Source organism: Zasmidium cellare (genome assembly GCF_010093935.1).
Source record: "Zasmidium cellare ATCC 36951 unplaced genomic scaffold M409scaffold_1, whole genome shotgun sequence".
NCBI lineage: Eukaryota > Fungi > Ascomycota > Dothideomycetes > Mycosphaerellales > Mycosphaerellaceae > Zasmidium > Zasmidium cellare.
The window spans coordinates 1,240,393-1,262,711 of record NW_022986945.1 but is presented as its reverse complement, the minus strand read 5'-3'; the positions used below and the strand labels follow the sequence as shown (position 1 = coordinate 1,262,711).

The following is a 22,319-nucleotide window of genomic DNA, read 5'->3' as shown; positions in this document are numbered from 1 at the left end:
CCAACTAGGCCGATTCCCCGTCAGTATCCGGGGGCGGGCACGGTCAGGGGAAGCCTGCAGAGGGGGCTTGCGAATAGGCCGAAGTTACAGGCCTGTGCCCAGCGACCCCAGTCTTTCCCACGGGGAATGGGCACATATACTTCGTCGTTGCCGCACTTACATTGGCTGCGTGAAGTCATCTCGTGTTTCATTCGATTCGACTGTGCTGTTGAAAGAGGTGGAAGAGGGGCTGCAGAAGGCCTGGATCTAGACCGATCTATTTCGACAGTCGACCACAGCACCAATCTCTGGAAGTATATGAGCATTCGACCACACTGCTGAACGAAATCAGGACGAAGGATCAGCAACTCGATCGATATGGCTTGGCTGCAGCTCGAGGGCCAAGCCCTTCTCTATACGGTAGCGACCCTGACCTGCTTGTCGTTTCCTGCTCATCGGTTACGACAATGGCCTCATGGGCGGGCTGATCAACACTGCGAGCTTCGACAATACGTTTCACATCGACACAGATTCTAAGGCCGGAACAGACCTTTTGGCGCTGATAGTAGCTATATACGAGATCGGATGCTTCTTCGGTGCCATCGCAACAAGTTTCGTTGGGGAACAGCTGGGTCGACGGCGAAGCGTCTTCATCGGAGTGATCATCATGATTGCTGGAGCCCTGCTGCAAGCAACAGCATACAGCCCAGCTCACATGATCGTTGCTCGAATTGTGAGCGGACTGGGAATGGGCATGATCAACTCGACAGCTCCGGTCATAATGGCCGAATTCGCGCCCAAAGCCACCAGAGGTATCTATGTCTGCGCCCAGCTCTCGACTCTCAACTTCGGCATCATGCTGGTGTACTGGATCGACTACGCATTCGCGAAGATCCCCGGTGGTCCCAGCTACGCGTGGAGAATACCGGTCATTCTCCAGTGTATCTTCCTCGTGCCAATGCTGTTCATCATCATGATCCTGCCGGAAACCCCACGCTGGCTGGTGGCCCACTCTCGCCCAGACGAGGCGCTCGAGGTACTGACGCGTCTTAACCACAAGACGATGAGCGATGAGGCGATCGTGAGGACCCACAACGATATTGTGAACACCGTTGCATACGAAGCATCCATCGGTTCCGGCACATGGGGCGACTTGCTCAAGGAGGACGACATCCAGTCTCGCAAGCGGTTCCTTATTGCTTGCAGCGTTCAGGCTTTTCAGCAGCTTGGGGGCATCAATAGTTTGATATACTATAGTTCCACGCTGTTTGAGAAGAGTCTGGGCTTCGACAAGAACCTCTCCGCCCTCATGTCTGGCGCGTTGAACTCTTGGTTCTTCGCGGCATCGTTTATTCCCTGTAAGTCATCCATCTAGCAAAGATTCGACCAATGCTGACATCGGTAGGGTTTCTGATCGACCGTATGGGACGTCGTCCGCTCTTCTTATCAATGATATCGTTGATGGCTGCCGTTATGGTCGTTCAAACCGGTCTTATCTGGAACGTCCAGAACGAGACTTCCATCGCTGAGTCGTGTGGTGCTGGAGCTGCGGCAATGCTGTTCATCTTCCAAGGCGCCTTCACCATCGGTATATGCCTTCATCTGTCAAGTATGGTTTTCGGTCGTTAACGTTTTCCAGGTTTCCAAGCAACGGTATGGGTCTACCCATCCGAGATACTGCCTCTGAAGCTGCGCCAGCGAGGTTCGTCCATCTCCACGGCATGCAACTGGATCTTCAACTTCATGATCGTCTATATCACGCCTCCGGCGATTCGCAACATTGGCTATAAGACGTATATCATTTTCGCTGTAAGTTCTCCTTTGTTCGCGTCCCATCTCACGATTCTGATGCCACTTATAGGTCCTCAACGCCACTTGGGTCCCGATCATCTACTTCGTCTATCCTGAGACCAAGGGACTTGCGCTCGAAGATGTCGATCGACTTTTCGCCAGGACCGATGAGGCGCATAGGCAGATGAGTGTCATCGCCGAGGATTTTGACCATGGAAAGGGCGGCGTTGACCAGATCAATGATGTTGTGGTTGCGAAGGTCTGAGCGGGAAATGCTGTGTCCGCAAACGTGGGTTGTCAGAGATATGTCGGCAGATTAGAAAGACGAATGTGAAACGTAATCTGAAGTTATTGGTGAACCGTCCAGTGAGCTGCACAGTGAGCAGCGAAGTGAGCCGAGAAGTGAGCCGCACAGTGAGCCACGAAGTGATTCCCAAAGTGAGCAGCAAAGTGAAGCATCATCGGCCAATCGGTCTTGAACGCTCTATTCCAGTGGAGGCTGCTTCTTCCATCGCCTCCGCTGGAGGACTTCCAGGCTTCCTCGTTCGATAAGGCAAATACGCGTCCAGCACCCTCGTATCGTCACCAACATCGCCATTCATACCGCTTGCCGCAAACGTAGGCTCATCCAAGAGCGAAGGCTCCATTTGAGATATCTTGATTCCAGTCTTGCGGGTCATAAGTCTATCAGCCCAACCCAAGTGCGAACGGACCAAGCGAGGGAGTCCCAAAACGTCCAGACCTCCTGCCATGACGATCATCCTGGCGAAGGCAGTTCGGTGATAGGTGATGCCAGAGTTCATGTCCCCAATGACGATCTCTCGAAGAGCGAGTCGGCCCACGGTGAGTACCGTGCCGACTGCGAGGGATCTCGCAGGATCGCTCAAGGCCTCGTTCACGGAACCGACGACTTGCGTTGTCAACCAAACCAGCAGTCTGGGATCGTTTTGTTGTCGGGAGACAAGATCGCCCATGAGCGAGAGCATGTTCATATAAAAGTAGGCGGGTTCGCTAAGAGTCAAACGCCTCACCCAAAGTAACGTTTCGTCTTGTTCGGCAGGCGTTGCTCGCAGGGACGACCATCCTCGCCGCATGAAGTGTCCCACTATGCTCACACTCAGGCCGAGTCACAAGATGGAAATATGAGCCTTGACTTACTGTTGTAGAGAGCTTCTCCAAACCATGGCTGCGCGGGTACTGGATAGCTGTCAAATGGTTCGTCCGCATAAGAGCCAAGCCGTGGTATTGACGCCCTTCGCTCCGTCAAGGGAGTCGAGTGCCGAGTCTCGTGGTCTGTTCGCTGCACCTCGTCCTCCGAGACATCTCTGCTCGCTGAAGTCGCTGCTTTTGCGAGGCTGATAGCCGAACCCCTTCTCGATGACGAGGCTTCTGAACCTGAAACCTTCCTTTTACCTGAGGGCCTTGTCGTTGGCTTTCTAGCTTTAGGTTTCCGAGGACCAAACCTATGGCTATGCTGCGCTGCTTTCGAACGGACCTGGCGTCGAGACTCGTCATCTTTGCTGCGGTCGTGATCCAAAAAGATGATTTCGCTCATGGGTTAGCAGTGTGGTCGCAGCGTTTATCGACGAAGACAAGACATGACGCAGGTATTGTATAGTAATGCGGTGTACAGCTTTGCACCGAAAAGGGCTATAAGCAGTCTCTGTTCCAAGGCAAGTGTACTTCTCAGGAACAAGCTTAATGACGAAGCGCCCCACGGCGATGACCTTCAAGCTAGTGCTGCAGGAATCGAACGAATCCTGCACACTGGCAGGAACCTGCTGCGTTGCATTGCCACTACTCGCGTGTTTTTCTGTTTCCGTGGCTCAAGAGACTCGGCCCAAAAGTTTCGACAGTGGTTTGATGCTCAAGCGCATGTTGCGTCTAATGGCGATATCTAGTTGGATGCAGTGCATGCGTTCTTTGCAGCGTAGCAGCGAGTTTGACATGTTGCTTTAAAGTGGTATGCTCAGCTGTCAGCCCACCGTCCTTGGAGCGGTCAGTAGCTTATTTTCACGAGCACTAGACAGTGGAGTAGAGCGTCCACGAAGGATTCCAAGTGGCGCATGGGATAGCTTTTATCGCCCTGTGGACCGTTTCAATACTACCAGTGGCTGCTCACGCTTGCTCACATTCCGGACCAGGCAAAGACGGGGATGGGGACTGAAAGGTCTGGATTGAAGCTGTACCCTTGGTGTTCCGCTCGAAGTGGAATATTCATCCCCATTGATCCTAAGCCGTCCAAGCAGCTTGTGGTGCGATTAGCAGCAGAGTCGCTTGTGAAAAGTTGGAGAGGGGGCAATTGCATATCTTCCAGTTTGACTGGAACGAGGAGGGTACTCGACTCCGATATCCGCGCTAACAGCCGGGCTGATCGACTGCGCTGCAGCGGCGCGCGGGAAAGCCAAGCCTTGTGCATTGAGTTGTATGCAGGGCACTGCTATTCACCTATCAAATGGTCGAGAGCGACGAACGGTAATGGTTAGCTTGCTTAGCACAACGCGTGAAAGTTGGCCGTCGTTCGCTCGTCATCTTGCCTGCATGGTACATCTAATAAGGCCATCTAAGGCCATCTAGAGCGACCGAATGAGAAGCGGGTGTGCATTTTCCCAGAGAGGCAAGCGGATTTCTTGTTTTGTCCGCAGCACATCAAGTGGTCGTTTTGTCGCGAAGGCGATAGACCTCGTTCTTGGCTTGGTGGAGGCGAGCATGGTAGATTGGACTTTCTCTTCCAATCTTTGGCCGCATCTCTTCGAATGAGAATGGCCGCATCTCCATCAACTCATCATACGCCATTCCTCGTTGCCGTCGTGGAGGTGGCATGCCAGCACTGATGGCACGGTCGACAGCAGAATTATAGTCGTCGTCGTGCTTTCTCGACAGCCAAAGAAGATAGTTGACTGCTTCCCAGTTTTGGAATCTCAAGGTTCCGAACGGAATGTTCGTGGTGCTCACTGGTGATGGGGATGACTCTTGACTTTCCGGGAGTGGGCTCGACGAAGTTGTAACACCTGCATCACGATTCTTTGCGGGTGAAGTGCTTGGTCTTTGCTCCGTGGTAAACTCATCGTATAGGTTACGCATCTCTTCGTACGACAGCCGCAACCAGTCTGGTGGCGGTATCAAGGCCATGGACAAAGACTTTCCACTCAAGTCCTGTACCGATGAACGGTCTTTAGTGGCCGAGTCCAGGTCAGCGATCTCTTTTTTCAAGCCAGCAATACCCTCAGAGATTTCAGGGGCGACGGAATCAAGTGAGGCATCGCTTTTCTCCGGCTCGTCGGGCGACTTTGCGAACCGATCTTCAAATACTGCGTGGTCCTTCGCATCGATGCTCTCCTTCACTAACTCGAGTTGGTTTCTCGCGAAATCGATCAGATTGGCACGGCGTGCTGCTGTGACGAGCGCGTGAAGATCGGCCACGTCTGGACAGGCGTTTCTCTTGCCCCGTGATTCCGATATGTCCTTCCAAGAACTTTGCAGAAGGTCTGCGTCCTGCATCACGCCAGCGGCGATCAAGATGCTTCGTCGAGTAATGTCTGAAGCTTCTATCTCCAGAGCCTTCATATCTGCCAATGCAATGCTGATGACACTCTTGTCGCCGGAGAATCCCCCAATGTTCGTGATGATTGAGTTGAAGAGAGCTTCTCCGGGCAAAGCACCGTACCGCGCAAATATGCCAAGCATCTGTTTGACCATCCCAAGGATCTCATCCACCAGTTCTCTACGCTCCTTTGCTTCCAGGGAAGAAAGACTCGGCAGTCGGACAGTCTGAATGACGGCAATGGTCAATTCGTTGACGGTATTTGCGTGTATTGTGCCCTTTGCTCCAAACTGTAGATGCGTTGCAGCCAACATAGCTCTTAGAGCGGATAGGTGGACAGATACAGATTTGAGATCAGAACTTTGGCGCAGGCGCGACACGAGTAGTTTATAATATGCAACAGGCAACTGTATTCCAGCCCGGCAGGCAATGGCAAACACCGTGAAAAACTCGGAAAGGGGTCGCTCGTCCTTGAAAATGGCAAAGAAGCGCGTTGGAGCTGTAGTTGGATAGAGTCGTAACGCGGTATCGAACGCCAAATACGCTTTGTGCGAGTCCCCTCCAAGCAGCCTGGCCACCGTAATTGACAGTAGCAAAGACATTGGGACGCCTTTCACTGGAAACTCGTGCTCCCGATCTTCAAGTATAGCATTGGGCGAAAGGTGGTAGGCGTTGAATGTTCCAGGAAAGCGAGCCAATGCATCCTCATAGAGTTGCTCCAGCTCTTCGAGAGGTGTTCCAGTCCGAGCCAGCAGATCGATCGCAACAGAGTAGACGTCAGCATTGACATATTCCTCGTCTTGAGCTTGGAGCCATTCCCAAAACTTGATACCACCATCGTAAGTCCCGCTCTCTTTGAAAACGCCCAGTAGATGGACATGGGCATATATGTGTGGAAGTAGACGTTCTTTCCGGATGTCCTTCACCAGCTGCGTTGCGAACGCTACGATCTCATTCAAATCCTCACGCTCCTTCGTCTGCAAGACCTTGTACGTCTCCTGACGAAGGCATTGGTGCACGCATTGCGCAAGTGCAAAGAGGTCCTCGGGGGTCAGTGGCTTCTTCTCGGGCAGGCTCGCGTAAAGTGCAGCGACCTGCTTGATATCATAGTCCTTAACTGCCTGTAGCAGCTCCTCTTTCTGCGACAGTGTGCCTAAAGCGACATGCTGTACTCGATCCTGATTGCGCCTCTGCTTCTTTTGCCATGCCGTGCGCGGCTTTCCGAAGAATTGCTTCTGCTTCTGTTTCTGTGCTTCCGCGCCGACATGGCTGCTGGAAAATGTTCGTCGGTTCGAGGGGTGGAACTGGTGAGTCCAGTGGGTACCAGTAAATGATCTCAGCCAGTTCTGATGAGATTGAAGCTCTTGTTGCACTCGCCGAATGCGCGATGAAAGCATTCTTCAGGGACGCGTTGTGAGACGTGACGTGAATGAAGGTTTCGATTCCGAATCAAATTTTGGTTAAGAGCTAACCAAAACCCGAGCGAGTCCGTGCTTGCCAAGACCGCTACTCTCGACCTCACCCTTCCAGCTGTTAACATTGCATGTGAATAGTCCACGAACACCACTGACGCTGCGCCAAAACCTCCCCTTCTTCCTGCTCGAACACCCACAACGCAATCATGTCGCCCAATATGTCGCTGTTCTCGGTTAACGCCGTCCTGATTCTCTCCACCGACGACTCCTCGCGCATCCTGGCGAAATACTACAGCCCCCCGCATATTCCCCAGAATGCCCAGGGCAACAACTACCCAGGCGCGAACCCGTACCCGAACGTGAAGGACCAAAAAGCTTTCGAGAAAGGCCTATTGGAGAAGACCGCAAAGCAGACGAGCGATGTCATTTTGTACGACAACCGAGTGGTGGTGTTCAAGATGGAGGCAGATGTCATGCTTTACGTGGTTGGCGGCGCAGATGAGAATGAGATCATGCTGTACAACGTGATCTTGGCTCTGAGAGACAGCTTGAACATTCTGCTCAAGTGAGTTCGCCGTGCTCATTCGAGTTCAAGCAGTACACTGACTAAACCCAGGAACTCGGTCGACAAGCGCACCCTCATTGAGAACTACGATCTCGCATCCCTCTGTATCGACGAAATTGTAGATGATGGGATCATTCTCGAGACGGACCCCGTGATAGTTGCCAGCAGAGTCAGCCGACCTCCTGTTCAGGACATTCCGAACATGCAAGGCATTGATCTAAGCGAAGAGGGCCTTCTCAAAATCTACCAATTCGGAAAGCAAAAGCTGGGCGAGCGGTTACGACAAGGCCTGTAGAAGATGCATGGCATCCGATCCAGATGGTTGTGGCGGCCACTGCATAGCGTTGGCGTTCAGGAGTTATAAAGATCAGGCACGGGATAGAAATGACCAGAGTGGCTTGGGATGGGAGGCAGCTAAAGCTTGTATGATCGAATGGATACGATGACAAAAGTCAACAGGATCATATCGAACTTGCTTTGTGACGAACACAAGCAAGCCGTGACAGGAATCCAGAACGAGATTCGCCAATGGCCGCAGTTCAATGATGGTCGTAAGATACTCCCGGGCCAGAGATCGTTCCACGCGGTGCTGGTGTATCTCAATCTCAATGAGGTACAGCTCTTCGACAGCTATTACATCCTGCCAGTCCACATGTGACCTTCTTGACGTACTCCTCGTTCGCATACACATTCGACCACGCCTCACGGTCCCGCACGATCTCCAAAATTCGCTTCCTGGTCTCATTCTGAATTTCCCAGAGCACGGCATGCCCTGCTAAATGTCCACTCTCATGCGCGTCACGGCCCATCCAGGTCAACGTATCCGGCTGCTTCACACCGTCGAAGACCGCCCTGATAGCCCTGGTGGTCTCGACGTGCATGTCTTGCAGTTCGTAATAGTCGGCTGCCTCGCGGAGACGCATCAAATCCAAGTAATTTTGCTGGCTCGTGGATGGAGACGAGAAATCCTCGTCACCAAAAGTCAGCCAATCCACAGGTAGCTGGTAGATGAAGCGCAAAAGCCGTTCAACAACATCTTCGTCATGCTCCAGTACGACACTGCCAGTCTTGCCTTCCTGAGACTTGTTAGGATAAGAGCTATTGGTCAGAAAGGAGGTGGTACTCACTTCGAACTTGTTCTTGTCACAGACAGTGGCGAAATACCTCGAGACCCTCGATAGAACGTCAGAGTGCATTGCGAACCGGGCTGGATTGTTGGCTATCCGAATCTCGAAATCGGAGGTTCGACTTGGTAGGAACGTCTGCGAAACTGTCAAGCCTTGGAACATCTGATGAACGACACTGGTTTGGCTGCTTTGATCTTGCTGTGTTTGTCGCGATGCAATACTGGCGGTACCCATAATCCAGGTGTTGAGGAAACTTTTTGCTGGCTTCGTTTCCAGCGGGAGGCGCTTTTAAGATGGATATTCCTGTTAGACGCAAACACTTTCTTTAGGAGGCATTACTTCTCGCTTTACTGGCACCTTTACTGCACGCTCTACTCTTCTACTTACTTCTCTTTTTGACTTGTCTTTCACTCCTCCCTGCACTTCGCTATTCACTTCTTCTTTTACGCCTCCTTTTACTTCCTCTTCACTTTCTTGTACTGCCTTGTTCACTTTTTTGTTCACTTCTCAGCTTAGTCTACGCTTTGCCAACAGGTCTTTAATTTCGAGTGCGCTAGAAAGCGATCGCCATCTTGAGCTCATTCGACGTTTGCTGAGGCTTTGAGTTCTGGGAAGGTATAAATGAGTACAAGAATAAGGCCTTCAAACATCACTACTGTGGGTTGAGAATCTCGCAATGTCCCCCAACTATAACCCAGGCGTGCTGCGTTCGATGTTCGACAACCCGAAAGATTCCAACCTACGCATCGAAGCCGGTGCACAGTGCGTGTGAGTGTTCCGCGTCCACAAAGACGTCGTCTCGTCGGCCCAAGAATCGGTCAAAAGGAAATGCACTTTGCCCAGCGGATCTTTGATTCCAGGTCGAATTCGCATCCGCATACCCGAGAATCCTGATGTCGTCGAGACGATGCTCAGACACATATACGGCTTCCAGAACTCCCGGCTCCAGCTCAAGAACATAATTGACATGGATTTCGACAAAAGGTGGCTCTGGCACGAGTTAGCCTTCATCATGGACCTGAGAGTGACAAGCCGGAGATATGGAGTTCGGGCTCTCAACAATGTCACGATGCTGCTAGTCAGAGCCTGCCTCCAGCATGAGCGCGTCATGGACCACGATCTCACCTTGCAGATGTGTCACGCAGTCCTCAAAGACATTCACCCCAGCAGTTCGCTTTTGCATATGTTAGCAGCCCGCACGGCTCACATTAGAGTGCGCACCACTGGAGCTCTTGTGTATAGTTCCGAAGACGGTCGGGGGAAAGTTGTGGGCCAGGGCATAAATGGGGGAAGTGTTACTTTCGAGGATAGGTCGCGGGAATATATGAGATGGATCGAGCGGCAAATGAGGTCTGTCGGCCTGGACTGGATCTTCGAGGGCGTGGTTGAGGATGTTGGTCCAGCGTACGATTGGTTCCGTGAGCCCTAGTGACTCGGTGAAGTGATCTGGGATGAGCACATCGATGTAGAATGGAGGGGAGCACTGGCAAGAACAGGAGTAGCCATCGTGTTGTATGTACGAGATACCGAGCAGCAAGACTGCTTGCATTCGTCGCGTACCTGATTAGCTGCCAATGTTCGTACATATAGTCATTGCTCTCCGTCACGCAGATACAGAAATCGCTGGTACTTCTGGTAAGTCCACCTCCTGAACGTCTTGCCCCAGATCATCATTGGCACGGTCGTCATCTGGAAAGCGAACGAAAGAACACCAATGCCGATAAAAGTTCCAGCCAGGCCGCTAGCGTCGATCCAATAACCTTTGATAGCTGTCAGCTTGCGGACAAACGTTGAGTGTTGGGGAATACTTACTGCATGTGAAAGTAAAAATGCAAGCCAAGCTGTTGTTGATGACAGCAACGCCAACCATACCTTCAAGGACCATATCCGGATAAGCATCCATGAGATACGCCATGGAAAGATCCCCAGCGCAACCAAATCCAAACCCGGTCATGGCAAGGCCTATGTAGGGGCCCGGCCAGCTCCAGTCCTTAGCTGATCCAATTCCGAACAACATCAAACCTGCGGGATTGATGACTGCTGAAGCCAGGAGTAGCCAAAGGCGATCTTCAGCTTCCGAGATGCCATTTCGACCTGGTCGCTTGGCCATCCAACGGACGAAAACGTCTGAGAACCAACCACCATAGATACATCCAATGACGGCTCCAATGAGAGTTGGAATGTTCATTATGGCAACCGCTTGGTTTGAGTAGTTCCACGGTGGGTCATAGTAATTATCCTCCTCTACAGTCAAGTAGAATGTTAGCCAAGCGTCTTGAGCGCCCCATTGGAGGCCTGAGTACAGGACTGCAGGGAACATAAACACGCGAAGCGTATAGTATAAACGCTGGAAGTACTGCTGGATGCCCCATCCATACATGTTTGGAGCTGGGGTAATAAGAGCAATACGTTCGCGATACGTTTTCTTCCGGTCCGGTGGTTGGTTTAGACTCTCGGTGGATATCCTGGCATCTGGTCCTGCTTCGGTCTTCTTTTCTTCATCAAGAACCTGCGAAGCTCGGCCACCTACATGGCGACCCAGGATGGCTTCACGGTGGAACGAGGTTTCTTCCAATCCTGATCTACAATTAGTACACGCAATTCCTGAAAAGATCTCGGAGACTTCGCTCAAGCTGTTCATAACATACCAAAATAGAAGACAACGAGCGTACACCCAGATATAATGACACTCGTCCATCCAACCCAGCGCCAGTTGTCGATTGCAATGTACCCAGCAACCAATGGACCGAGGAAGGTTCCAATCGACGTGGCCAAGATGTAAAGACCTAAGACCAAACCGCGCCGATGCTGGAAGAACAGGTCTGACAAGGAGAGCTGCGCCAAAGCCTCTGCACATGATTCTGAAGCCCCAACAAACATTTGATTCCAAATTGAGTCCTGAACAGTCTGAATCCTTGCAAACCATATGGATCCAATGATTGACCACAGGATGCATATCAAATACTGGATTCTTCGTCCATAGAGCCACGGCATTGGGCTGGCCAAGAGCGTCCAGTAGCCGATCGCAAGGAATAATACACCAGCAGCAGTATTGGCCACACCGTAGCTGATGCCTAGTTCGTCCTTCATGCCGTCTCCAGCGGCCCCAGCGTCATTTGATGTTGCAGCCGTAAGCGCCGTGATGAAGAGAACCAAGCCAGCATGCCAATACTTGCGCCATGGAGACCAGTTCAGAGGATCGTTGGGTGAGTTCGTCGGAGGGGGGGTCAATGTCAATTCCTGATCACGAAGATCACCACTGTCTCCTTGCACGAACATCTGGATAGTGCCCGGAAGCAGCTGGCCGTTCTCGTCGGCCATGACAGCAGTGAATGTGGATGTCAGACACCCTCAGCCTGAAGTTTTCGTCGTGTGGCAAAATGTACCACCACACCTTGTATGGATCCGTCGTTCTTGTGTGGTGGTAACTTGTACCTCTTGTTACTTGACCGTGCCAACGACGAACTCTCCAACGAATCCCAACTCATACATATCGCGGCGGTGCAGAAGAAGAAGAAGGAAAGAAACAGTGCGGACGCGCGTAGGATTTTTCTTATCAATGGCACCCGTGCGTTGTTGTTCGCCGTTGGCGCGGCAAGGCCGTTCAGCCGTTGGAGGACAGAGAACTGCACTATCCCACACAAGGCTAGCATGCCACACCTCGCTAAACCCACATGGCATCGGAAGGGCCGAGTGTGAGCCTAAAACCGGGCAGCAAAGGAGACTTGTCCGCGCTGCTTCTCTTCCTCTCTTCCACCAGACATCAACAAGTGTCAGCGGCACAGACAGCGCCGGTGCTCAGACTCACCACAAAGGACACCCTCAGCCGAATGTCAACTTGCCAGCGCAAAATGTCGAACCTCTACCATATGACGCGGTCTATACCGGACAGTACCCCCGAGAAACCCTCCAATTGTGACTCCGGCCTGGGTGTGAGCGAGAACGCAGCCTCTCTCTCCCTCAGCGGTCCGACCTCCCTGATGGAGATGCCAGCCTCGCACACTGGCAGCCTGGGACCGGAGTCCAACACGAAAAAGGTCATTGTGGTAGGCGCCGGTATATCCGGGTTGCGTGCGGCAGCGGTTCTCCAGCGCCATGGCCTCGAAGTCATCCTCCTCGAGGGGCGAGATAGAATCGGCGGCAGAATCCACACCTACCGCACGGAGAAGGGCGTTCGTGACATTGGTTAGTGCTGCAATGACACAAATTGTAGCTGAACCTGAGCTGCAGACCTGCGTAGGTCTGTTGATGGCTGTGAAAAGGCTTCATCACCTCCAGGGAACCTTGGTTTCCTCCTGCTAACTCAAAATCACCCATGTAGGCGCCGCTTGGCTCCACGAAACCTCTCAGAACAGCCTTGTCAAACTCATCTCCAAATTGAAAATAGACTACTACTATGATGACGGCCTTCCTCTGTACTTCACAGAAGAAGGACGAGCTGGCTCCCAATTCAAAGCCAAGAAGGTGGCGGACGAATTTGCCGATCATTGTGAATGGTTTTATGAGACAAATCCGAATGCGCCAGACCGAAGCGTCGCTGATTTTGTGAACGAATTTGTACGAAACCATGAGCTTATCACCGATGACGAGCGACTATGGGCTCCCCAGGCAGCTAAAGAAGTCGAACTGTGGTTGGGAACGGCGACCGAGCTCACGAGTTCGAAGCATCTCAGCTATTTCATCACTGAGAGAAACCTTTACATGAAGGGTGGCTATGATCACGTCGTGAAGTGGACAGCGGAATCCCTGCTTGAGAGACCAGGAACCATTCGCTTGGAACATATCGTGGACCGCATCACTTGGAGCGAGGACGGATCCAGTTCTTGCGTTGTCGACTGCCACGACACAGAAGGACGCACCGCGAGCATCGAGGCAGACGCTGTGGTCTCTACCCTCCCTCTCGGCGTACTTCGCCATGACCTGGTCTCGTTTAGCCCACCCCTGCCAGCCGACATGCAGAAAGGAATATCAAGCTTCAGCTACGGGGCTCTTGGCAAGATCTTCTTTGAGTTCGCCGATGTCTTCTGGAGCAAGGACAACGACCAGTTCATGTTCTACCCATCTCCACCGGCTCTTAACGAAGAACTCTACGGATCATCTGCAAGCTCTGACAGCTTGACAGAACCTGATTCTTGCCTGAAATACGCAACCGTGACAATAAATTTGTGGATCATGACGGGTGCGAATGAATTATGTGTCCAGGTTGCCGAGCCTTTGACCCAACGCATCGAGGCCATGACAGACAAACGACAGATTTACAAGTTTTTCGAGCCACTCTTCAAGCTCTTCCGGACAGAACCATACAAGAAGCTGCCTCCACTTCTGAACGTGGAGACGACAGCGTGGTCCCGCGATCCATTCGCAGGATTCGGCACGTACTCTGCCGATAAGGTCGGCGATGAACCCGAGCTGCTGATGGACGCTCTGGAGAACCACAAGGACTCTCGTCTGCAATTTGCAGGCGAGCATTGCACCATGGTCGCTAATGGCTGCGTACATGGCGCTTTCGCTACTGGAGAGACCGCAGCGAAGAATCTGCTGAACACGTTCGGTATTGATTACGATGGTGGCGACATCGTGAGTTTGAAGTGAAAGCTTCACTACTAACAACGTTGGACGACTGAATTTGACAGCTGAACGACAGAAGGATTAACACTATTTGTGGTAACTGCAGTCTCTTTGGCAGCAATGAGCGCGCATGATGAGCGCGCATGATTTCGTCACATAGCGTTCATATTCATGTAGCTTAGGCCATCTATGGAGCGAATATTGAAATTCAGCCACACCCAGCATCAACCTCTTAGGCATTGTTCTGGCAGACACCACCATCGATGACCATCATGTTACCATTGCAGTAGCCCCCAGCTTTCGACGCGAGATACAAGACCGTACCGGCCAACTCCTCCTCATTGCCCATTCGTTGCTGTGGCACCAGAGTCCGAGGCATAACGCCATCAGTCTCCTCGAAAGCCTTAGCCACCGCCGTTGTCATGTCCGACGGGAACCATCCAGGCGCAATGATGTTCGTACGGATGTCATGTGGAACCAGGAAATTGCCCAGGTTCCTCATCAAGTGATGGATTCCAGCTTTCGATGCGTTGTCTGAAAACAAAAATCAGCCACAATGCACCATCTTGAAAGTCAAAAAGGCGAGAAGACATACAAATGAATGGATCGGTAAACCTCAACAACCCCCCAGCACTCCCCACGGCGATAATCTGACTCGTCGGCTTCCCCTTCTCCCTGCGCTTATTCCCCTCATCCAACAACTCCAAGAACGCCATCGACGTCGTAAAAGTCGCCGCGACATTCGTCTCCAACGTATCCCTCCAGATCGTTGGGGTCCTGTAATTGAAATAGTAATCCCGAATCTCAGAAATCGTCGAGTCCTGCTTGGGCTTCGGACGGATGTTCTCGCCTTTCTCGGCGGTTGACATGCCAGCGTTGCAGATTAGGAGGTCGATGTATCCGGTCTCTTTGGTGACCACGTCGACGGCTTTTTGGACGTCTTCGTGGGAGGTTGTGCTGCCTTGGATGGCGGTGATGTTGCCGTGAGTCTTATCATTTCATCAGTATGAGCTTTTGTGGAGATATATGTGAGGCGTACTGCTTCCTTCACAGCCTCGTCCAGCTTCTCCTGTCGTCGGCCCGTGATGAATACTTTGGCGCCGTTGGCTTCCAGAGCGTGGGCGATGATGCGTCCGAGGCCAGAGCCGCCTGGAATAGGCGTATTAGCACTTGAACTCCATGGCTATTTAGATTCAACATACCTCCTGTGACTACAGCCACGAGGCCGGAAACATCGTTCAAGTTCTGGGGGCTGAACTTCGATGCCATGGTGGATGTAAAAGCGGTGAGAGTCGAGGAGAGACGAATTCAACGAAGCAAGTGACTACCCAACACTATCGAGGCAAAGCGGCCGAGAACAGTGAGAATTCGTCTGGTCAAGCCCGTTTCAAATGTTTGCAAAGATCAAAGTGTACACGTTTAGAAAAGAGTTACTCGTCCAAGAGGTGAGGTGAGGTCAAGCAGCAGCAGCCTCCCGATGGGGCCGAAATCCACCAGCACGCCACATCAACGCACTCGATCCCACCGTCTCATGCCCGAACGAAACTCACGAGCTCCTTCAGCCTTGCTGTCAGCGTGACAATCTTGATAACGAGATGTCCGGCCATTCGACTGGATGGCTCGGTCAGCGAACGGGGAACTGAGCAGTGAGAAGCCGATTCTCATCGCCGGAGCCCCGCGTGTGATTCGACGTCACTCGACAAATGGCATGAGAATAGTAACGAAGTTGTAGAAAGGCCTGCATGAATCAGCTGGCTGGGCTCGAGTTGTCTGACAGTTCGGTGGGAGCACGTTAGTAGGAAGTTTCCATTCGGTCTGTCGAAAGAGGTCTTTCCAAGCCGACACTCGGCCCGACAGACCAAGTCTTATTATTACTTCCAGTGGGCTGGTAGCTTCAAGCATGATTCTGCGCTCAAGTCAAAGATGACTTCGTGAAACTTGACCATGGCCCGGAAAGCCTGGCCGTGTTTCTAGAAACCTTCCTAATCAGCGCACTCGATGGAGTAACATGTCCGTATTGCGAGTCAGGTCAATTGATTCATCGATGTACCTTCGAAAGGCTATCTCGATATTCGGGACCACATTACCGCCTCTTCGACCCCTTTCCGCCTCTGCCCCCTTTCCCACCGCGGCCTCCACCCTTACCCTTGTCCGCGCCAGAGCCTCCAGACATCATCACACGGACCGACTTGACGGGTATGACTCCCACAACCTCAGCCTCCTTGAAACCCTTGATGAGCTCAGCCTCGTGCGGCCAGATCTTTTCACTGTCCTGAGTCTGAGCATCGATCTTCTTCGGATCACTCGCGTCCTTCGTCCACTTGCCAAGAATCTCTCTCGTGGCTTTGCCCTTCTTTTGCTGGCCCGGCTGCATCTTGGCCTTGTACTTGAAGCGGCTCAAAGCTGCCCATGGAGCGCAGATGGGGATCGCCTCGAGGATTTCGTCGCCAGGCAGAGGCATGCCGATCAGGGAATCCAATTGTGTCAGTTGCGACGCCTCTTCCTCATCGAGAGCTTCGACGCCTTCTTCGAGATTCAGACGTCGAATCTCCTCTGCCTCTAGGCCTTCTCTCTGAGCTCGATCATGCTGAGCTCTTCGACGAGCACGGGCATCCTCTGCATTCTCCTTCTTCTCGACTTTTGCTTGTGCTTCCGCTTGCTTCCTCTCCTCGCCCGCTTTAGATCCTAGAAGCTTCATAGCCAACTCGCGGTCTTCGTCGTCTTGATCAGCATACTTCTGTGCCATCTTCTTGTTCTTGCCCTTGCGACCTCGAGCTCCCTTGGCTGGCTTGACCTTGGCATCGTTCTTCAGCGGCTTCCCTTGCTCTAGTCTATTCTTCATCTTGCGTTCTCGATTAGTCAACTGAGGTGCCTCTGTATCACCGTCCTGTTCCGCATCATCGGCTTCGGTGGGTGTAGCTGTGTCTCCAGGAGTGAGGGTAGACTCAGTATTCTCACGGTCGAGATCAGCGCCCTCCTCTCCCTGCTCATCTTCCTCTTCGTCGTGGCTTTCGTCGTCATCATGCTCATCGTCATGTTCCCCGTTGACTACTTCAGGTCTTGAGGTACCAGCCTGCAGAGGGTTATGTTGACCTGAGCGGTACTCCGTCTCCTCGTCCTCGTAAGATCCGTACGTTCTCTCCCGCTGCATCTCTGGTGATTCATCGCTGGAGAATTGCTCTTGCTGAGGCGCCGCATCAGGAAATTCATCGTCTTCGTCTTCCTCGATCCTTGGCGCAGGACCAGCGTCTGGGAAATCGTCATCGTCGCTTTCACTCTCATTGTCATCGCCAGCGATAGAAGACTCGGCAATCGTCTCTCCATCAGTGAGGTCTGGTGTGGCGAGATAGTCTTCCGGCCGCTGCATAAGGCGATGCTTGACGTGCCTTGCTTTGCTCTCCTCGCTGATCTGAAACATGATCGCGAAGCCAAGCAACAGCTGCGCCGGCGGCAGGAAATTCTTCTTTCCGCGCACCATGAAGCCTCCAGTCGTCAGATACTCGCCAGTAGGAGCGGTCTTGGACACTTGATCTGCATTGACCCACCAAGCCGACATGACAGCCTTGCTGTCCCAGGCACTGCTGGTGCACACTGCCAGATTACCTGCTTGCGACAGAGTAGAAGGTGGGATAGGTGCTTCGGGCGTCGCCGGGTTGTTCTTGATCATCACGGTCGCCGCACCGTGCATGTCAGCATGGACGTATACATCGCCTTTCTTGAGGTATCGCCGGTACATGATTTCGTTCTGCTGTGCGTCTTTGCCGGCAAGGACCAAGTAGCCATCCGAAGAAACGAAGTAAATAAACTTCTCAAACCAGAACTGCTTCCTGACTGGGCGCAAAATATCTTTCTCCTGCTTCAGTCCTTTCTTCAAATCGGCCAACACTTTCTGTTCGGTAGATTTCAAGGCTTTCTGCGATGCTTGCGCCGTCCTCTCCTGCTTCACAGCCGCCGTTCGTTTCTGATCGTAATACTGTCGTGCATTTGACCAAGCGGATGCTGCAAGATCGATATCGACAGTGAGGCGCTTGTCCTCAGTTCTGGTAGCTCGCCTCGGAGTCGCTTGAGCATCCTCATCCTCGCTGTCTGAAGGCTCACTGTCCGTCTCGTTCGCCATAACATCGTCCTCAGCATCGTTCAGTTCTGATAGAAGAAGGGTGACCGTGTTCTCGTGCAGCTTGAGTGGTAGCTTGATCAGCTCAGCGACTGGATTGTGTCTGGCCTGCTCATTCTCGATCAACCGTCCGATATCGACCCAGTCCATGCCTTGAGCGACAAGACCATTGACTGCAGCTACAGCTTCCTCGACTCGCTCCACATTCGCCTCGATGGCCTGCGCTTTGCGTACATTCAGCTCCTGCACGTTCTGCAGTCCTTCGATGCGCTTTTCTTGCTCCTGTCGAGCCTGTTCAATCCTGCGCTTGGCATTGTCCTCTCGTTCTTGTAGGCGTGACTCGAGCTTTTGGCCTTCAATTGAAGAGAAGAACTCGTCGACTGTCCTGTTGAAGCCCTCGAACTCAATGAAGACATTAGAAGCTTCGCTTTCCAATTGTGCAGGCTTGAAAGGGTGGAAATCGTCATACATGACATTTTGAGAGGAATCGGCAGCCTCGTCACCTTCTCGAGGCGCTTTACGCTTTGCGAGAATATATCCCTTGGCCGTCTCTGCGGAAGTGATGTCCGCGATCACCTTCTTGGCCGCCTCTAGAGCCGCCAGAACCTGATCTATATGTGCATCGCTCGCGATGACCTGCTCGGGCTCTATTGTACGATCCACACCTGTGACATGCAAGGCATGGTCAATCAGGATGGGTGGGAATTCGGTTGTAGTTACAGCCAACGCCCTCCTGAGAGCATCGCCTGCTTTCTTCTTGGGCTTTTTCCCAGGCTTTTGCGCCTCCGCTTGCTGCTTTTGTACTGCCTTTTCCAGTCCATCTTTTAGCCTCTCGCGGGTCAATTCCGGCACTCCCTCATAGTTCTGTCTCAACGAGAGGTTGTATTTCAGCCCAAGCCTATATTGCTCATGCTCTTCGCCTTCGTTCACTGAACGCAGCAGTCCCAGTATCGTGAGCTCGTTGTCGGTGAGGACAATATTGCCGCCAGCATAGAACTCGAGGAACAGCCTGTACGAGCCATCTGAGAACTCGATCTCGATGACTCGGTCGGTGCCGATCTGCTTGACAGCTGTGCAACGTCTCGTTCGTAGAAATTTGCGTAATCTAGCAACGAACGGTGAGGGCGCGGATGCAGTCGCTCGAGCAAAGCTGGTGAGATGGCAACGGAAGCCTGAGTCGACAATGAGCTGCTCTCGATGATCTGGTTTGGCGAACTTGAGGAGGAAGATGCGCGAGGAGAGATCGTAGACGTTGGCAAGGCGAAGGGTGACCAGTGCGTTTGAGAGCTCGTGAGCGATGACTCTGACGTCCAAGGACGAGAATCTCTGTTTCATGTTGTCCTGCAGAGGTTGTTGTGATGGAGGAGAGGGCAACAAGGTGGTTGTGTTTCTTTAGAAGTCGTCCAATTCGAGACTCCGCAATGCGTCATCGCGGCGGCGTCGCTTGCATTCTGCCACCGCCCGAGCAAACACATGCACTTCGTCTCCTCCATCACAACACACTTCGAAACACAGACAAGCACAATCACATCCAAGGCGACGGTCATTGATGGGCATCACATACACGGGCTCGTATGAAGGTATTACGTTCTAAGCCGCAAAGTCGCGCCACACCAGACGTCTCGAACAACAGCTTCAATGCCTTCGTCGACTCTTGACCTTGCTTCCTCGCACCTGCCACCAATGGATACAAAGTTATGGAGGTCATAGCTACAACATGCAGCTTTCATGGAAGACAAAACGAGATCTTGGTCCTGGCCTCGTGCCACCGACGCTGTCTGCAGCGATCAAAACTACGTCGATTTTGTCGAGAGCAAGACGCACTCTGGCATCGCAGCGATCCAAGTCATGAAGGAGAATCGACACCCACGAGTCAGTCGGATCGTGATAGTCCTGCCTTCAAGGATATGATCCATCCACACCGTCTCCAAGGCGAGTCTTGAGCCTGTGAGTGGTTGTCTGTAGTAGGCGCCCTTTCATTGTCCCAGGATCCTCCCACAACATTACATGAAGAAGAAACAAACGCTCGGCATGTCTCTTCATCGCCGTCTCTTTCCCATTATTGCGCTATTCAAGGACATTCCAATCTTCAAGGTCCTTGGCAAGACTGCTGGTGGCGCTTCTGGTATGGCCTCCCCCTTCTCCTTCAAGAATCTTCCATGACTTCACAACAACCAGCATGTTCGACGAGCATCTGGGCAACACGCTCTTGCAGGCGTTCTGTCACCTAGTGCTTATCTTGGCGAGCCTCGAAATTGGAAACAATGACGAAGGGTAGATGGCCTGTACGGCGTACGCAACGTCAACGCGAACCACCGATAGGCAGAGACTCTTGGCCGACCATCACTCCCCGTGTCCGTGTTGGAAGCTCCAATCACTGCTCTTGCGCAAGATAGGGCACGTCTTCGAGTTGACTAGCCCTCGGTCGTATCGAAGAATGCCCTCCGCGTCCAAGAGAGATATGGCCATGTGACCAAGGACATCCAAGCTCTTTCTGACCGTCCCATCCTACCGTCACATACGAGATGCCCACGAAGTGAAGGTGAGACAGCCTCCCAGATCTTCGGCGCTTTTACAACAACCACAATGTAAGCAGAACGAGTGTCCAATTCACCGATGACACCTCACCAACCACGCGCACGTGGTGTCCATCTGAAAGGGATCTGGGCCAGGATTCGTCGCGGCTGTGGCGTCCAAGAGGGTTAGCCTCCTTCACCAACGAGCGAGCCTTGTCGACGACCACCACCTCAACAATAGCGCCGACGTGCTACACTGACTAGACATGGAGTCAGCATGTACACCAGCCCAGTAACTGTGCGGTCGTCGTCTCGAGGCGCACCCTAACCAACCAAGCAAGCCGCCGAGCTCGATGACCGCCTTGCCTATTCCAACCAACTCGCAGCAGCATATAACCAGCGCCTTCTCATCCGCAGCGCCAAAAGCGAGAGAGCAGGACAGGATTACCTGGGACGGCAACCCACGATCTACGCCGCCGCACGATGTCATGTCCAGCTTTAGCACGTGCCGGGCTTGGGGGGATGCAAGAATCTTGCAGGACCGACCGACGTTTAGGCGCTCCACGACCGGGCGGCGGAGGAGGAATCTTGAGACGCCCTACTTTCACTCCCGTCTGCTTTTCGTTCCACCCTATAGGAGCATTTGCTTTTGCAATCAGCCTCCTTTCTGAGAGACGATGCTCCGGCTTGTGGTGAGATTACCAGCGACCAGGCTGAGGACAATAACGAGCAGCGTGCACCGCCATGGGCAATCCATGACGATGAAACGTAGCGCTGGGTCTGATTGCTTCCCACGGACGTGGACGAGATTGAGCATGATGTAAGTGAAGAGACAGGCCGCGCTAGAGGGCTATACATTCCGCAAAGAGTCGTAGTCGCATATGCGAAAGGAGGCAATCCGTCACATGCACAGCGCAGCACAGCACGAGAATTGTGAGCCAGAGGCAGGTCGGGATGTCCTGGTGTTCTTGCTCTCGCGTCTACGTGCAGATGTTGGAGCCGCTTGCGTTGGTCGTCGCAAAGCTGCTGCTGCAAGCCCGTTACCGTGAGGCCCACTCGTCTACGTGCAGCTCTGTGAAGGGCCCCCCTGTGCCGGCCATGTGCGTGTTTTTTTGATTAGGCGAGCCAAGTCAGCCTTCGTGTCGTCTAATTACAATGGAGTGCACTGCCGCACTGTCTTCAGTGACGTCGATGGACATGTGTGCGCGCGTTTGTGTCTTTGACTAATGGTATGAGAAATGTAAGCTGTTGAGCTTGGTTGATTGAGGAGTGAGGTTTCTTGTTGGTAATTTCCTAGCGCACTTCAGGACGGTTGTTAGTCTGGTGCATCCCACGCACTACTCTCCTAGCACCCATTGCAAAGGTGGAGAGGGGTGGTAGTTTTTCGACCGTCTTGCGAAGTAGCGTGAACACCTGGCTTGTCGTCGAGAGCGACGACCCGACGAGGGTGGTATAGGTAGGCGATTGACGGCGTGAGCAACCTTACCAACCTGTTGCAGCTGGGCGTACATATCGTCTTGCCGGATCTGGCATCGTTCGTTCACTTCAAAGTGAGACAGCACCGCATACCAGCAAGTGAGACATTTACAAGGAGCCTGGTCGACACAAGCGAAGTCGTGATGGTCTCTCTCCAGCTCCAGCTCTCCGGTAGGAGCCGGTTGGGGCAGCGCCGTCGTGCTGTATGCGGCAGATACCCCGGC

General features: G+C 52.7%; 9 protein-coding genes across 9 annotated transcripts; 3 read left to right on the top strand and 6 right to left on the bottom strand.

Annotated features, from left to right (window-relative positions):
* Positions 1 to 454: 454 nt before the first annotated feature.
* On the top strand, positions 455 to 2,035 carry M409DRAFT_48791 (uncharacterized protein; the record flags this gene model as incomplete). The annotated part of the gene is made up of 4 exons (XM_033811044.1): positions 455 to 1,337; positions 1,385 to 1,567; positions 1,619 to 1,788; positions 1,841 to 2,035. The coding sequence occupies 4 exons, from the start codon at positions 455 to 457 to the stop codon at positions 2,033 to 2,035; spliced, it is 1,431 nt and encodes a 476-aa protein (XP_033674765.1).
* Positions 2,036 to 2,228: 193 nt separating this feature from the next.
* M409DRAFT_48790 (uncharacterized protein) lies at positions 2,229 to 3,325 on the bottom strand (the record flags this gene model as incomplete). Its single annotated transcript, XM_033811043.1, has 2 exons — positions 2,229 to 2,875; positions 2,929 to 3,325. 2 exons carry the CDS (start codon positions 3,323 to 3,325, stop codon positions 2,229 to 2,231), a joined length of 1,044 nt encoding a protein of 347 aa, XP_033674764.1.
* A 1,094-nt stretch (positions 3,326 to 4,419) lies between these two features.
* Positions 4,420 to 6,711, bottom strand: M409DRAFT_16143 (uncharacterized protein; the record flags this gene model as incomplete). The annotated part of the gene is made up of 1 exon (XM_033803507.1): positions 4,420 to 6,711. One exon carries the CDS (start codon positions 6,709 to 6,711, stop codon positions 4,420 to 4,422), a length of 2,292 nt encoding a protein of 763 aa, XP_033674763.1.
* Positions 6,712 to 6,935: 224 nt separating this feature from the next.
* Positions 6,936 to 7,589, top strand: M409DRAFT_62105 (uncharacterized protein; the record flags this gene model as incomplete). The annotated part of the gene is made up of 2 exons (XM_033815021.1): positions 6,936 to 7,294; positions 7,346 to 7,589. The coding sequence occupies 2 exons, from the start codon at positions 6,936 to 6,938 to the stop codon at positions 7,587 to 7,589; spliced, it is 603 nt and encodes a 200-aa protein (XP_033674762.1).
* Positions 7,590 to 7,899: 310 nt separating this feature from the next.
* M409DRAFT_48787 (uncharacterized protein) lies at positions 7,900 to 8,655 on the bottom strand (the record flags this gene model as incomplete). The annotated part of the gene is made up of 2 exons (XM_033811042.1): positions 7,900 to 8,370; positions 8,422 to 8,655. 2 exons carry the CDS (start codon positions 8,653 to 8,655, stop codon positions 7,900 to 7,902), a joined length of 705 nt encoding a protein of 234 aa, XP_033674761.1.
* A 1,356-nt stretch (positions 8,656 to 10,011) lies between these two features.
* M409DRAFT_62104 (uncharacterized protein) lies at positions 10,012 to 11,742 on the bottom strand (the record flags this gene model as incomplete). Its single annotated transcript, XM_033815020.1, has 3 exons — positions 10,012 to 10,181; positions 10,234 to 10,998; positions 11,070 to 11,742. 3 exons carry the CDS (start codon positions 11,740 to 11,742, stop codon positions 10,012 to 10,014), a joined length of 1,608 nt encoding a protein of 535 aa, XP_033674760.1.
* Positions 11,743 to 12,272: 530 nt separating this feature from the next.
* Positions 12,273 to 14,013, top strand: M409DRAFT_62103 (uncharacterized protein; the record flags this gene model as incomplete). The annotated part of the gene is made up of 2 exons (XM_033815019.1): positions 12,273 to 12,606; positions 12,743 to 14,013. The coding sequence occupies 2 exons, from the start codon at positions 12,273 to 12,275 to the stop codon at positions 14,011 to 14,013; spliced, it is 1,605 nt and encodes a 534-aa protein (XP_033674759.1).
* Positions 14,014 to 14,221: 208 nt separating this feature from the next.
* M409DRAFT_48784 (uncharacterized protein) lies at positions 14,222 to 15,258 on the bottom strand (the record flags this gene model as incomplete). Its single annotated transcript, XM_033811041.1, has 4 exons — positions 14,222 to 14,523; positions 14,585 to 14,978; positions 15,029 to 15,138; positions 15,192 to 15,258. 4 exons carry the CDS (start codon positions 15,256 to 15,258, stop codon positions 14,222 to 14,224), a joined length of 873 nt encoding a protein of 290 aa, XP_033674758.1.
* An 814-nt stretch (positions 15,259 to 16,072) lies between these two features.
* Positions 16,073 to 19,438, bottom strand: M409DRAFT_16138 (uncharacterized protein; the record flags this gene model as incomplete). The annotated part of the gene is made up of 1 exon (XM_033803506.1): positions 16,073 to 19,438. The coding sequence occupies one exon, from the start codon at positions 19,436 to 19,438 to the stop codon at positions 16,073 to 16,075; it is 3,366 nt and encodes a 1,121-aa protein (XP_033674757.1).
* Positions 19,439 to 22,319: the final 2,881 nt, after the last annotated feature.